General features: G+C 38.7%; 2 protein-coding genes across 2 annotated transcripts in view; one reads left to right on the top strand and one right to left on the bottom strand.

Moving 5' to 3' along the window:
- Window positions 1-15,933, top strand: part of LOC307131036 (cytochrome P450 2G1-like) — a 118,212-nt gene that overhangs the window by 29,483 nt on the left and 72,796 nt on the right. The gene's annotated exons all lie outside the window — the stretch shown is intronic.
- LOC307131038 (uncharacterized protein) lies at window positions 3,062-6,755 on the bottom strand. Its single transcript, XM_079824440.1, has 9 exons — window positions 6,697-6,755; window positions 6,553-6,588; window positions 5,715-6,000; window positions 4,743-4,879; window positions 4,624-4,656; window positions 4,156-4,441; window positions 3,842-3,984; window positions 3,520-3,558; window positions 3,062-3,350 (listed from the first exon to the last, which is right to left on the bottom strand). Exons 1-9 carry the CDS (start codon window positions 6,716-6,718, stop codon window positions 3,337-3,339), a joined length of 996 nt encoding a protein of 331 aa, XP_079680566.1. The 5' UTR covers window positions 6,719-6,755; the 3' UTR covers window positions 3,062-3,336.

The following is a 15,933-nucleotide window of genomic DNA, read 5'->3' as shown; positions in this document are numbered from 1 at the left end:
TTGCACGTAAATTGGCTTTTTATTGTTGACATTGAAAATTATGTGTTTTTCTGAGGTAGCCTATAGCCGCTTTGACAGTTTCTACCTGGACATATAGTCATATTTGATCCGTTTTACTCCGTTTTTTTTTTATCATCAATGTTATGTTTTAAGGAGATAAAATGGTAACTTACTTCAACATTGATTGGTATGGCAATAAAATAATATTATTTTGGCAGTTAAAGTTTTGGGCTTTTTTCTTGGAGTGACTAGTTGCCTATAAGTATTGTAAAGGTGCAAAAAGTAAAAAAATGTATCAATAACCAGGCATGTTATCAATAACCATTTTTAAAAAATATAAATGTACATTTGGTGAGGTTTTTGGGCTGGAAATCGTCTACCAAATCTGACCACACTAATCACACATTCAAAAAATGGTTATTGATAAAATGCCTCTGATTTTTGACTTTTTGCACCTTTACAATATTTATAGGCAACTAGTCATCAAATCTTCCACTCCATGAAACACGTTAATGCTCAGTAGTACACATATGGTTCTTTAATGTATTTGCATTGTCCTAAAATGCGTTCATTTTCAATGGGAATATATGCGGCTGAAACGCGTAGCCACGTGCATCTAAAAATGTTCAACATTAACTTTTTAATATAACATTATAGTCATTATGGCCTTTAGAAAAATGTTTTTTTGAGGAGGTGGGGTATGCACTGTGGCGCGTCCTAATCTTTTGTCCTTAAAGGGATACTTCACCCAACAATGAAAATTCTGTCATCTTTTACTCACCCTCAAGTTGTTCCAAACCTGTATGAGTTTCTTTGTTCAGATTGAAGAATGTTTGTAACCAAGCAGATTAAATGCAACCATTGACTGCCATAGTAGGGGAAAATACTATGGCAGTCAATGGTTGCATATAATCTGCTTGGTTACAAACATTCTTCAATCTGAACAAAGAAACTCATACAGGTTTGGAACAACTTGAGGGTGAGTAAAAGATGACAGAATTTTCATTTTTGGGTGAATTATCCCTTTAATAGCATTGTTCCCCTTACATTTCTTTTACTTTTATACTTTAAGTAGTTTTGAAACCAGTACTTTTACACTTTTACTTGAGTAATAAGCTTGAGTTGATACTTCAACTTCTACAGAAGTATTTTTAAACCCCAGTATCTATACTTCTACTTGAGTAATGAATGTGAATACTTTTGACACCTCTGACAATGACGAGGCTACAGGTTACAAAACCAAGATCATGTAGTTGTCAGACAGATGTTAAAAACAATTTTTTTTTACATGGATCATTGTCAAGGTATTTCAGATCAACACATGCAAATGACCACTAGATGGCGCCGTAGATACGGGTGTCAGATTGATTCGAAGCTTCGAAACAATATGGCACATTTGCTTCAACTGCTTCAGTGCTTCACGAAGCCTCGGTCTGCCCATCACTAATCCACAATCGTAGTCAAAAACAGGCTACAGGTCATACACAGGCAAGCAGTCCAAGCAGGCAAACAAGGCAGGAGAGACAGGCAAACGGGTAATCCACGGAACAGGCAAAACCAGAGATATGAAACCAGGGAAACGCTCAGAAATGCAGTTTACAACAAAACAAGACTTTGCAGTTGATGATAGACTGAACATGGTTTATATAGGCTGGGGTAATGGGGAAATGAGGTGATGAAACACAGGTGCAAACAATGAGTGATGATGAGTCCGGGCACAGGATTATGGGTAATGTAGTTTATGATGAAGTGACAAGTCCGGGGTGGAGTGCCCTCAGGTGGTAATCAGGGGCACTTTCACTGGTGATTGTGACAATCGTGTTAAAGTTAAGAATCTTGGAGTGACACTTTCTGTTAATAGTTGCAGAGCTGAAAGATCTGCTTGTGTTTCTACTAAGTGGTGTGCAAGTGAATCCCCCCTCTTTTTTATTCCATATTTTTATTTTGAGAATATCAGTTTTTGGTCTTTTTAAAACAAACTTTTGTATATTCATTTGCAATCATTTTTTGGGGATAGTCTAAAATGTTTGGTTAATTTTCCTTTGTTTATTCCATTAAATTCCTGTTGATTTCATTACATATTCAGATTTTTATTGTGAACGTATATGTTCAGACATGGTGTTTATTTTGTACTGTTTTTATAAAAAATATTTGATTAAGAGACATGCAGTGGTTTTAAGGCCCTGACACACCATTCTGATGTTTGACCCAGACCCAGGCAACGTGAGCCAACCCCACAACTGGCTTTAGTCATTGCTAGTTCGGATTAGTGTTTCAGGGCTTTAAGAATGTATTTTTCTGTACAAAAAGCTTGTTTGCTGTAGCCTACAGACCAGAGGTATCCTGAAGTCCTCCCCTTCTACCCCTCCCTCTGAGAGCAGCCAGCACCTTAGTGTCATTAACATATAAAAGGTCTTCTTCACACCTAAAGCCGTGTTTCCACCCCAGGAACTAGGAACTTTGGGGTGGTACTCGGTGTGTTTCGACCGCAGGAACCAGGGTCTAAATGAAGTTCTGGGTAAATATTTCCCCCTCCAAACGGCCCTGCTCGCGAGGTAGTACTTTTTCAAAGTTCAGGAACTTTCGGGGGTGGGACTTGGGCGCTGAACATGCTGATCGGTTGAGCTCACGCAGCATTTTATTTCAACCGGCATTTTTAAAAGTCTTGCGAGGTTCGTTCTGTGTTCAGTAAATATCAGTCTTGCTCTTTCTGTCCGATGGCGTGCATTGTCTCAGCAATCTCACGGCCAATGATGCGGTTTACTTGTAAGATTTTGGTCATATTTCCCATTTTAAACGATCATGTTATTAAAGCTAGATAACAGAGCACTGAGCACTGGACCTTTTATTGTCATGTGTTGAATTGGTGATTGTGTTGTTGATTCTGGGACAGAAGGTTGGACATCCTCATTCTGTCCAATATTTTTCTCTTTCTCTTTTTCTTCTTTACTTTGGTACCAGCTCCTCAACCCTAGATGGGTAGCTGTAACACTATACCTCCTCCTCATTGTAAATATCTAAATTAAACATTTTTGATCCAGAAACACACAATACAACATGTGATGCTGTAGAAATTTATTCATGTAGAAAGCAAAGATAAACAAAGAAGGGTAAATACAACCCCAGTTTGGTCCAGAGGGGTGTAAGAATCAGGTGCAATTTAAAAACCATTTCAAACCTTTACTGAATGTGCACTGAAACTTATATTTTATCTTAAGGATGAAATATGCAAAGGCAAAATTAAACCAATGAACAAAGTGCAACATTAGAATAGCTCAGAAAAGAGGGGTTTGGTTTTTCGCTTGTAGGATCAGTGGACTGTGGTGTAACATCATCTCATTCCACTTTATCTGGCAATGAAAAACAGAAAAAAAAAATCATTAAGACAATGTACACATTGTAACAGTTTGGTTCTGGACAAGAAGCACACGATGACAAAGGAGATAACGGAAATAGCTTTTAATCATAAACACAGGAGATTCAGGAGAAGGGCAACCAAACATTAGCACTCATACTTACATCTAGGACAGGGAGAGTCTGGATCAATACAGCCCATCCCTTAAACGAACAGAAACAAAGAAAATAATTAATGAACTCACGTGGAAACTAATGAACTAATCAACAACAGAGAAAAATAGGTCACAGAGGGCAGAACTAAAAACACAAAAGATCAGACATGTGACACACATAGTATATATATATATATATATATATATATATATATATATATATATATATATATATATATATATATATATATATATATATATATATATATATATATATATATATATACATATATATAGTATATGTAGACCATCTCTCTCCTTTTATCACTCACCTGCATACACTTCGACCTCACACAGTGTGAGAAATTCCTTGTGGAGTAACTTGGGTATGAAAATATTGACATATCGGCCCTTAATAGGCCTAAATGCAAATGTTTTTGTCTCTCCAGGTGGGATGGACTCAACAGTTGCAGCTCTGTGAAGACACACAGTAACAGAGAAATAAAGATGGGCGCATCAAAACAGCATGAAGCATATTAAATATACTTCTGTCAAAGACAAGTTTGTATTAAAAAGATTCATTCAAAGTCATTGTATCTTATTTACTAATTTTCTAACCACGTGTTAAGAGAGAGAAAATACTTACAGCTCATTATCGTTGCCATTATTGTCCAGCCAGTTGCCGATACGGATCTGAGCACCATTTATCCTCTCTGCAAAACCATCTCCTCGATTAGTGATGCTAACTCTGGTTACCGCTTGTTCTTCCAGCAGGTCAAGTCTCCACCAGGGGTTCCTCTCCTCTCTAGTATGACTGCATGACCCACCATCCATAATTGAATTCCTGTTGCCATCAACAGCATTTTGAGCAGCTGCCTTGAGCCGCGGGTGTGTGGTAGACTGGACAGCTGTGCCTCCGAGAGCAAGATTCCCTGTTTAACATAAAATAATAAACATTAACTTTTTTTTAATTGAATGTGCTAAAGTATAATCCCAATATAATAGGAAAACGAATGCTATATTTTATATAAGCTACTTTTTTGTCAATTTGTATTTTTCCTCAATAAAAATATACATGTCACTGACAACATTCAAAGTAATGAAGAACACTCACTTGGAGCACAAGCATACTTTGGTGTGTACTTTCCTGTTAATAAAATAACAGGAATACGCACATTAATAAGCACATTAACAAATTATATCACAGAGTCGTCTTCTCTCTCTGTCCCTTACCTCCAAACACCTCGACCTCACACAGTGTGAGATATTCATAGCGCCCAGGAATAAAAATGTTGACATAATGCCCCATAATAGGCTTAAACTCAAATGTTTTTGTCTCTCCGGGTGGGATGGACTCAACAGTTGCAGCTCTGTGAAGACACACAGTAACAGAGAAATAGAGATGGGCACATCAAAACAGCATGAAGCATATTAACCCTTAAATGCATACCCCGGGTCTTTGGCGACCCGAGACGTCATTCACTACCCTCCTCCTCATTCATTTTTTAAAGTTAGACATCAACCTTTTTAGTATTCCTGAATCAATCCATTTTAATTCCCTTTATTCCACAAGGTGGCAATGTCTGATACACAATGATGAAGTGACGTTTCACTCATATTTACCTCAGACAGAAAACGAAACAATAATAATTATAATCTGCAAAACTTGAAATGGCTCAGCGATTTACTGCAGAGACAGTACTGAACGCAATCAAATATTAGTGTCACTGTCACTTGATGATGGATCTGGTGAAGGAAGCTGTTAGTGATCAAAATATTTATTTTGAAGACATTGAAAATGAGTTTTGAGGATATGCGTGAGATCGCGAATATGAGGGAAATGCTGAATGTACTGGGAAATGAGTTCTGACGCGGACAGTGATGATGGTATAAAACATCTGCTCAAACTGAACCCTTCCAAGCTCCAAAAGGTAACGAAATATGTTTTATTTTATTCTTCTGTAATTTTTACTCTAATATCAGGAGTTTATATATTATCGCGACAGGTATAGATCTATCCATGTTAGATATAGATCCGGTCGCTGAAGACCTGAATATGTAAGAATATTTGGCAAAACAGTCATGCATTTAAGGGTTAAATATACTTCTGTCAAAGACAAGTTTGTATTAAAAAGATTAATTCAAAGTCATTGTATCTTATTTACTCATTTTCTAACCAAGTATTAAGAGAGAGACAATACTTACAGCTCATTATTGTTGCCACTATTTTCCAGGCTGTTGCCGATACGGATCTGAGCACCAATTATCCTCTCTGCAAAACCATCTCCTCGATTAGTGATGCTAACACTGGTTACCTCGTAAAATTCCAGCAGGTCAATTCTCCACCAGGGGTTCATTTCCCCATTAGTTTGACTGCATGACCCAACATTGAAAATTGAATTCCTGTTGCCATCAACAGCATTTTGAGCAGGTGCCTTGAACGTCTCATTTGTAGAGGACTGGACAGCTGGGGCTCCGAGAGCAAGATTCCCTGTTTAACATAAAATAATATAATTTTTTTAAATTATGTGTGTCAAATTATTTATTTGTGGTTAATAACCATATAATAAGCCGGGGTCCTGATCAGCCTGCCAGGGTTAATTTTGCCATAACAACCAATAAGGGATAATGTACATGAAGACAGTTATCAATGTACAGTAAGAATATTATATGTGTGTTACTGACAACATTCAAAGTAATGAAGAACACTCGGTTTCACTTTATTTTGATGGTCCCTTTAACACATTCTGTTGACTATAAATAACATTGCACCTACATGTCTACTAATTCTCATTAGAGTGTTAGTAGATTATTAGTAGACTGGTAGGGTTAGGGTTAGAATAAGTTGACATGTACTTGCAAAGTTACTTATAGTCAGTAGAATGTCTGTTGGAGAACCATCACAATAAAGAGTTAGCAGACATTGAGCAGACAGTCTACTGATAATCTAATGAGAGTTAGTTGACATGTAGTTGCAAATTTACTTATAGTCAACATAATGTTCAAAAGGGACCATCAAAATAAAGTGTTACCGAACACTCACTTGGACCACAAGGGCACGATGGCATGACGATCATTTCTGTTAATAAAGTAATGACAGTTAGACACACATCATTAAGTACATACATTTAATCTGGTTACAGATTTTTAAATCTAGGCATTTTTACTTGTATTATTCTAAACGTACCTGTGGAATCAGCGACGCACATCCCAGTAAAAAGTGTTAGAAACAAAATCCCCCGAACGGCCATCCTGATATAAGACACAACAACACATCACCTCATCTGAGCATATGAAGGAATCATTTTCAATTTCTCATCCTCATTTAAACAAAGAAACTGGTGACTAACCTGCCTCCGTTCTTTGGGTTTTAATTGTCTTTGCTGAGTTTACTCTAGTTTTAACTTATATACAATACGGGTCAAAAGCTTTTGGATGGTAAGATGTGTTAAATGTTTTTAAAAGAAGTCTCTTCTGCTCACCAAGGCTTCATTTATTTGATCCAAAATACAGCAAAACAGGAATATTGTGACATGTTTTTACTATTTAAAATAACTGTTTTCTATTTTAATATTTGAATATGTAATTTGTTCCTGTGATCAAAGCTGAATTTATCATCATTACTCCAGTCTTCAGTGTCACATGATCCTTCACAAATCATTCTGATGAGGATTTGCTTATTATCAATGTTGAAAACAGGATTATTTTATGAATAGAACGTTCAAAAGAACAGCATTTATTCTGAAATAGTAAGCTTTTGTAACATTATCACTAGGTACTGTTCAAAAGTTTTTTTTTGTTGAAAGAAGTTAATATATTTATTCAGCAAGGATGCATTAAATTGATCAAAAGTGACAGTATAGAAATGTATAATGTTGATATTTCATTATTTATGATAATAGTTTTATATATATGAAATGTTCAGTGTTATTTAATGTTATTTAGAATAATTATCAACACTATTGTTTAGCCACATTTTGCCCTTTTTTAAAAGACAGATTGTCAATAAAACTGATTCTTGTTGAATGTTCTCTTGACATTATTGGATTGATTATTTTGTGTTATTTTGAAGTATGAACGTGACATTTACTCTGATATTATGTTTTTGAAAAAGGAATCATTCAACATTAATTAAAGAACAGTAGCGTTACAAGAGTGAATGGCTTAAAGTTTTGTGCCAAGATTTGTGCAAATGTATCACTAATAAAACTGATCAACTGTATTCAATACATTTTCATTTCTATTATAATTGCACCCTGGTGTAGAGAGTTCATAAACATTCATCACTCACCTGGAAATCATCAATGAATCAGCCTCACAGAAGACCTTCACAATTCAGCAGTTATCTGTAAATAATACATAGTAAATAATAAGTTTTATATAATAAATAAATTACATTATTAATATTTGTTTATAAACAATTGCTATATTTATTATTTATCCAATACATTATTCATATGAGGAATATTATGCCCTATCAAAACATTACAAACAAAAAATGTGCCATTAAACATATGAATAGTAAAACTCACCAGCAGTCTATGTAGAGGGTCCAGTTGAATAATATTGTACTCAGAAATGATGCTCTATTTATTGGTGAATTAAGATCCTCCCAACCAAAAGAGTCTTATCTGATATCAGAAAAATCAACATTAAATGGACCTATTACAAAAGATTTCCTGTTTTTTTGATATCGTGACAGCCCTAGTTCAAACATTACTTTGGAGTTTGAACATTCTGACACGCAAAGTGAATCGCCCACATGATTGTACACAAAATGATGCTTTATTTCGTCCTTGATCACGTCACGTGACTGTGAGACAATACACTCCCCGATACGGGGCTTGGAGATTGTGCTGCGTGTTTGATATGTGCCTCGAACCTTCAGTGTTATTCATAACATCACTAGCGTGTTTTGTGAAGAGCGCAAACTGCAGTCCAGGGGAGAGTCCAGAAACCTTCAAGTTATGACAAACACAATTCAGACAGGACCACTTTAGCAAATACTTTGAGTTTATTTAAACACAAGTTATCTTTGGTGGTATGGTTCCTTATGAGGGTTCTTGCTCCATAACTAATAGAAAATACAAGAGCTTTAGCATTAACCCCCCATGGAACCATCAGCTTGAATGATACACAGATGATTAATAACACTATTAGCAACACTATTGTTTAGCCGATTTTTGCTTAATTATTAGAGACAAATTGTCAATAAAACTGATTATTGTTGAATGTTCTTTTGACTCTATTATATACTACATCTTTACACCCTGACTTGTCCAAACAAAAGTTTAGTTTTATTAGTAAAATCTCCATTGCATATAATGCTCTATACAAAGTGCATAAAGCAAACAGAACTGGGAACAAAGAGGATTGGGACGTCTATTAAGAAATCAAATAACTAAAATTAATAGGAAAAAGAAAATAATATTTTACAAAGTTAAAATAATTGAATATAAATATGATGGTAAAAAATGTGGAGTACAGTCAATTAAACAATGGGTAGGAAATCAGACTAAACTCCTTTTATTGATACATTTGAGTCCTTTTTAACAATGCAAATGTAAATTATTTAATAATTTTTTTCTAGGCCGTTCATTCGATTAATTAGTTACGTAAAAATAACGCATTCAAATTATTAACGCATTTAACGCACTTGCCCTGCCCCAGACCTTAGGTCATCTAACATTTCATACAGTTGATTGATGAAGAATATGATGCAGGGCAACAACTCACTGTGTGAGGAAGCCTATAGAATGCAGTTAGAATGTCCCTAAAATTCAATCTATGGGGCAAAAATGCCCAAGTTTTTGTCTCAGGGTGTTTTTACACTGGGCACGTTTGTTGTGCTCCACGTCAGAGCACGATTGTTCCCTCCGGTGCGTGAATACATTGCAGGCTCACTCTTGCTCGTATCCAAGGTAAATAATCAACAATATCATGTGTTTTATTGAACTAAATACATCGTCATCTGATAAAACGCATGTGCAGGTTACTTTTCTTGCGCACCAAGTCTGTGTTGCTTTCCCATTCCAGTGAATCATGGCACAGTTCGAGCGCAAGTTGTGCAACCAAACTCAAACCACCTCCTTCAGGCAGTCTCGGGTTCAGTTCCCCTGAGCTCAGCTCACCCGGGTCCTAATGGCAGCTTTCACATTTTCATGTGAACCGTGCCCCGTTTCAAACTAAACTGCCAGTGTGAAAAAACCCTCACATTTACATCATTATATGTATAAAAAAAAATATATTAAAAAATCATAATTTTACAGAAAATAACAACATTTTTACAGTATTTATTAGTAATTTTAAATTTTGTTTAAAATATGTAAAATTAGAAACAATATTTGTAAATTAACAACTTGATTACTATTTTAAGGATTATATAATTAATGACAAATTGCAGTAATTCTATTTTTGTATACAGGGAAATTACTGTATTATTTATACCGTTTTTTTTTCTGTTTTCTTAAATGATATACAAATGGATGTGACATTAAAGAAATAATCTGTAATTAAATATGTAGCTAAATATGTATACTAACAATTTAACATTATTCTTTGTAATTTATCTTAAAGAAGTAAATCTTAATAGTTTTTTTACGTTTCCACTGTAAAAAAAAAAAAAAAAAAAAGTCAGAAAATGCTGCAGGACAAAAACCTAACATTAAAGTAAAATATCTTAATTCATATAAAGTGCAAAACCAAGTTTTCGAGAAAAACTGTTATCTTACAGGTTTTTCCTTATTTAAATTAAGATATTTTACTTAAATTTTTTTTTTTGGGGGGGGGCAGCCGCTTCTGTCAGTCATTTCACCATTTTTGAATTTTTTTTTTTTACAGTGTAGGTGTATTTTACATTCAAACTCTGTAATTCTGGACACAAATATAACAATAGCAAACTGTCAAACAATGCATAGTCTGTTTGTAAAGAGTACAAAGCTGCTCTGCTCTCCAGGTTGAAACTTTCAGGCCTCTGCCCACACACCAGTTGATCCAAATTGCTTTTACAAATTAAATTGTGAATAGAGATGAGAAAAGCACACAAAAAGCACACTTTACAAGCTCATACTCCCAAAAAACGCCCATAAACATTCACAAACACACTAATGGCATACAGCCATCTTAAAGTATTGGTTGCTATATATTTTATCTGATCAGAATGTGCATTTGTTATCTGGAGCGTGTGAGAGAAACCTACACTGAAACTAGAAAAAGCAGAACATGGAGGAAAGGGTCTGAAAGGACTGGAATGCATCCCAGCATGCAATATGTGGAAAACACACATTAAATTGGAAAGTTTAGAACCCTCAATTTGTCAAATGTGCATGTCTGTGTGATGGAAACACCTTGTTGTGAGGTGACAGTATTAACCACTGGGCCATCATGCTGCTGCAAGCACTTCAGTGTTGAAATGAATGACAGAAAATGCCACAGTTGTGTGCACAGCTGCATTTAGGCATTAGAGTGGTTTTAAAGGAAAGGCAAGGGATTGTTAAATGTAACTCTAAGTCACAAGTATAGCCAAACATGTACACACACTATCTCTGAGTCTTATCTGATATCAGTAAAATCAACATTAAATGGACCTATTACAAAAGATTTCCTGTTTTTTTTTATATCGTGACAGCCCTAGTTCAAACATTACTTTGGAGTTTGAACATTCCACCATGCAAAGTGAATCGCCCACATGATTGTACACAAAATGAGGCTTTATTTCATCCTTGATCACGTCACGTGACTGTGAGACAATACACTCCCCGATGAATGAAATGAAATGAAATGAAATATGAAATGAAATATACTTTCACGAGTTCACACTTATATATAATTTATGGAGAGTAGTTTAAATGCGTATTTGGTGTGCTGTCCGGGGGGAGGGCTTCGAGCTCGGAATTTGGCCCGAACCCAGAGTACCCCCCGTGTATGTAAGTGGTTGATAAAATAAAAGTGTGGAGAAGGGGTGGTGGAGGGATGCTGGAAACTGTCAATGAATGGAGGCAAGACTGCTGCGTGTATATATACCTCTATTGTTGATTAGCTGAGTGCTCTCCACCTGTGTCAATTATCTGAACGTGCTCCTCCCGAACTTTGTTCATAAAACATCATTTCACGAGTTCACACTTACATATAATTTATGGAGAGTAGTTTAAATGCGTTTTTGGCGTGCTGTCCGGGGGAGGGCTTCGAGCTCGGAATTTGGCCCAAACCCAGAGTACCCCCCCAAAAATGCTAAAGCAAAGGACAGCCGCCTGGCTAAATACCCCCCAAGAAGTGCAGAGCTTGGCGGGCTGGCATTCAAGAAAGTGCTTGACCGGTAGGCCCCTGAGGGCGGTTGTGGCGCATCGTGCCGGGGGATTGCCTGCAAGAGAAACGGGAAAAGAGAAACATGGGAGAGACAACAATATAAAAAATATTATTAAAACATTTCCTTGCTGCGTGGAAGCCTTCCACTCTGCGTGGAAACATCAACTCTTCGTACTACGTGGAAACTTTCCACTCTTTCGTACTACGTGGAAACTTTCCACTCTTTCGTACTGCGTGGAAACTTTCCACTCTTTCGTACTGCGTGGAAACTTTCCACTCTTTCGTACTGCGTGGAAACTTTCCACTCTTTCGTACTGCGTGGAAACTTTCCACTCTTTCGTACTGCGTGGAAACTTTCCACTCTTTAGTACTGCGTGGAAACTTTCCACTCTTTAGTACTACGTGGAAACTTTCCACTCTTTCGTACTACGTGGAAACTTTCCACTCTTTCGTACTACGTGGAAACTTTCCACTCTTTCGTACTACATGGAAACTTTCCACTCTTTCGTACTACGTGGAAACTGTCCACTCTTTCGTTCTGCGTGGAAACTTTCCACTCTTTCGTACTACATGGAAACTTTCCACTCTTTCGTACTGCGTGGAAACTTTCCACTCTTTCGTACTGCATGGAAACTTTCCACTCTTTCGTACTGCGTGGAAACTTTCCAATCTTACGTGCTGCGTGGACACTTTCCACTCTCTCGTGCTGCGTGGAAACTTTACACTCTTTCGTACTTTCCACTCTTTCGTGCTGCATGGAAACTTTACACTCTTTCGTACTTTCCACTCTTTCGCGCTGCGTGGAAACTTTACACTCTTTCGTACTTTCCACTCTTTCGTGCTGCGTGGAACTTCCACTCTTTCGCGCTGCGTGGAAAGTTTCCACTCTTTCGCGCTGCGTGGAAACTTTCCACTCTTTCGTGCTGCGTTGAAACTTTACACTCTTTCGCGCTGCGTGGAAACTTTACACTCTTTCGTACTTTCCACTCTTTCGCGCTGCGTGGAAACTTTACACTCTTTCGTACTTTCCACTCTTTCACGCTGCGTGGAACTTCCACTCTTTCGTGCTGCGTGGAAACTTTCCACTCTTTCGTACTGCATGGAAACTTTCCACTCTTTCGTGCTGCGTGGACACTTTACACTCTCTCGTGCTGCGTGGAAACTTTACACTCTTTCGTACTTTCCGCTCTTTCGTGCTGCATGGAAACTTTACACTCTTTCGTACTTTCCACTCTTTCGCGCTGCGTGGAAACTTTACACTCTTTTGTACTTTCCACTCTTTCGCGCTGCGTGGAAACTTTCCACTCTTTCGTACTGCGTGGAAACTTTCCACTCTTTCGTACTGCGTGGAAACTTTCCACTCTTTCGTACTGCGTGGAAACTTTCCACTCTTTCGTGCTGCGTGGACACTTTCCACTCTCTCGTGCTGCGTGGAAACTTTACACTCTTTCGTACTCTCCGCTCTTTCGTGCTGCATGGAAACTTTACACTCTTTCGTACTTTCCACTCTTTCGCGCTGCGTGGAAACTTTACACTCTTTTGTACTTTCCACTCTTTCGCGCTGCGTGGAAACTTTCCACTCTTTCGTACTGCGTGGAAACTTTCCACTCTTTCGTACTGCGTGGAAACTTTCCACTCTTTCGTACTGCATGGAAACTTTCCACTCTTTCGTGCTGCGTGGACACTTTACACTCTCTCGTGCTGCGTGGAAACTTTACACTCTTTCGTACTCTCCGCTCTTTCGTGCTGCATGGAAACTTTACACTCTTTCGTACTTTCCACTCTTTCGCGCTGCGTGGAAACTTTACACTCTTTTGTACTTTCCACTCTTTCGCGCTGCGTGGAAACTTTCCACTCTTTCGTACTGCGTGGAAACTTTCCACTCTTTCGTACTGCGTGGAAACTTTCCACTCTTTCGTGCTGCGTGGACACTTTCCACTCTCTCGTGCTGCGTGGAAACTTTACACTCTTTCGTACTTTCCGCTCTTTCGTGCTGCATGGAAACTTTCCACTCTTTCGTACTTTCCACTCTTTCGCGCTGCGTGGAAACTTTACACTCTTTTGTACTTTCCACTCTTTCGCGCTGCGTGGAGCTTTACACTCTTTCGTACTTTCCACTCTTTCGCGCTGCGTGGAACTTCCACTCTTTCGCGCTGCGTGGAACTTCCACTCTTTCGCGCTGCGTGGAACTTCCACTCTTTCGCGCTGCGTGGAAACTTTCCCGTCTTTCGCGCTACGTGGAACTTCCGCCCTTTCGTGCTGCGTGGAACTTCCGCTCTTCCGTACTGCGTGGAAACTTTCTACTCTTTCGTACTGCGTGGAACTTCCACTCTTTCATACTGCACGGAAACGTTCCACTCTTTCAAGCTGTAAGGAACTTCCCATTGAGCTGCGTCCATGGAAACTTTCCATTTCTTACTGGAACCCGAGAACATAAAGGAGAAAATTAAGAGTGTTTGGTCGGGAGATTCTTACTGTGTACTAGTCAATAAGGGTTTGGTGGGCTTTTTGGATGTGGAACCGATTGGTCCTGATATAGCTTTGGAAAGCGTCGGAGGACCATCTCCTGAGAGCTTGGATCTGCTGTTGGAGGAGGACTTTTTGAGCTGCTGAGGTTGCTGCCCCAATACGGAAGGAGTGGATTGAAAAATTCTTTGCTGGGACCCCTGATGGTTGGAGAACGGATTTTAGGTGTTTCTGGAACCAAAAGCGTGTCACAGGTTTGTTAGATTCATCTGAAACTGGGGTTCCAGGGGAGAACTTCTCCATTTAAATTAAGCCAGAACTGACTGGTCAGTCATCTCGCCTTTAGTTATAGCGCTTTTTACGATACCAATTGGTTCAAAGCAGCTTCACAGTGTTAAACAGGAAAATAATGCAGAATTTGATTCTGACTGATATGATTAGATTGGCGATGAGAGGTTGAAAATGTAGATGAAATCCAAGCATCTAAGGAAACCAGAAAAGGCTAGGAGGACATGGCGTTGAGTGTTCGGGCGGTATTGAGGGGCTGGTAGTCTGTGCGGAGGGTGTCAATACCTTTGAGGATACCAGCATTATAGGTTGTCTAGTGTCGGGATGGGTGGGCTGGGATCTTTGAATCCCTTTGATCAGAGAGAGGTTGGTGAATTGTTTATCTCGGGGGAGGAATCGCCGTACATCAATTGTGGAAAAACTGGATGCAGCTCAAGTAACCTTTGATGTATTAAGGTAGAAAATAAATGAGGTGATTGAAAGGAGAGAAAAATCAGGGAACGGTATGTTTATAAGAGAAGTGAAATGCTTTAAACATCTCCAGGCCGTCATGTAGGATTGAGGTTTCTGGGAAAGAACATCACTGCTTTGGCAGTGGAGAAAATTAGCCAGAGAAACTGAGCTCCTGTGAGAGCAGAGGGGACAGCACTGCTGTAGCAGTGGAGAAAATTAGCCGGAGAACCTGAGGGAGCAGAGAAAATGGCACTGCTGATGCAGTGGAGAAAATTAGCCAGAGAAACTGAGCTCCTGTGGGAGCAGAGGGAACAGCACTGCTGTAGTAGGAGAAAATTAGCCCGATTAAACAAAGCTCCTGTGGGAGCCGAGGGAACAGCACTGCTTTGGCAGTGGAGAAAATTAGCCAGAGAAACGAAGCTCCTGTGGGAGCAGAGGGAACAGCACTGCTGTAGTAGGAGAAAATTAGCCGGAGAAACTCAGCTCCTGTGGGGGCAGAGGGAACAGCACTGCTGTAGTAGGAGAAAATTAACTAGAGAAACGAAGCTCCTGTGGGAGCCGAGGGAATAGCACTGCTGTAGTAGGAGAAAATTAGCCAGAGAAAAGAAGCTCCTGTGGGAGCCGAGGGAACAGCACTGCTGTAGTAGGAGAAAATTAGCCAGAGAAACTCAGCTCCTGTGGGGGCAGAGGGAACAGCACTGCTGTAGTAGGAGAAAATTAGCCGGAGAAACTCAGCTCCTGTGGGGGCAGAGGGAACAGCACTGCTGTAGTAGGAGAAAATTAACTAGAGAAACGAAGCTCCTGTGGGAGCCGAGGGAATAGCACTGCTGTAGTAGGAGAAAATTAGCCAGAGAAAAGAAGCTCCTGTGGGAGCCGAGGGAACAGCACTGCTGTAGTAGGAGAAAATTAGCCA

This window comes from Gobio gobio (assembly GCF_949357685.1).
Source record: "Gobio gobio genome assembly, chromosome: 8".
Lineage (NCBI taxonomy): Eukaryota > Metazoa > Chordata > Actinopteri > Cypriniformes > Gobionidae > Gobio > Gobio gobio.
This window is presented reverse-complemented; position numbering and strand designations above follow the sequence as displayed.

Bases quoted from the DNA above. Each gene is read 5' to 3' on its own strand.
- LOC307131038 (XM_079824440.1), bottom strand. From the start codon at position 6,718: ATGTGCGTCGCTGATTCCACAG. The intron at 4,880-5,714 runs GTAAGTATTGTC...GTGTCTTCACAG, and splicing joins AGTGGCAACAATAATGAGCT to AGCTGCAACTGTTGAGTCCA. The intron at 4,442-4,623 runs GTGAGTGTTCTT...TATGTTAAACAG, and splicing joins AAAGTATGCTTGTGCTCCAA to GGAATCTTGCTCTCGGAGGC.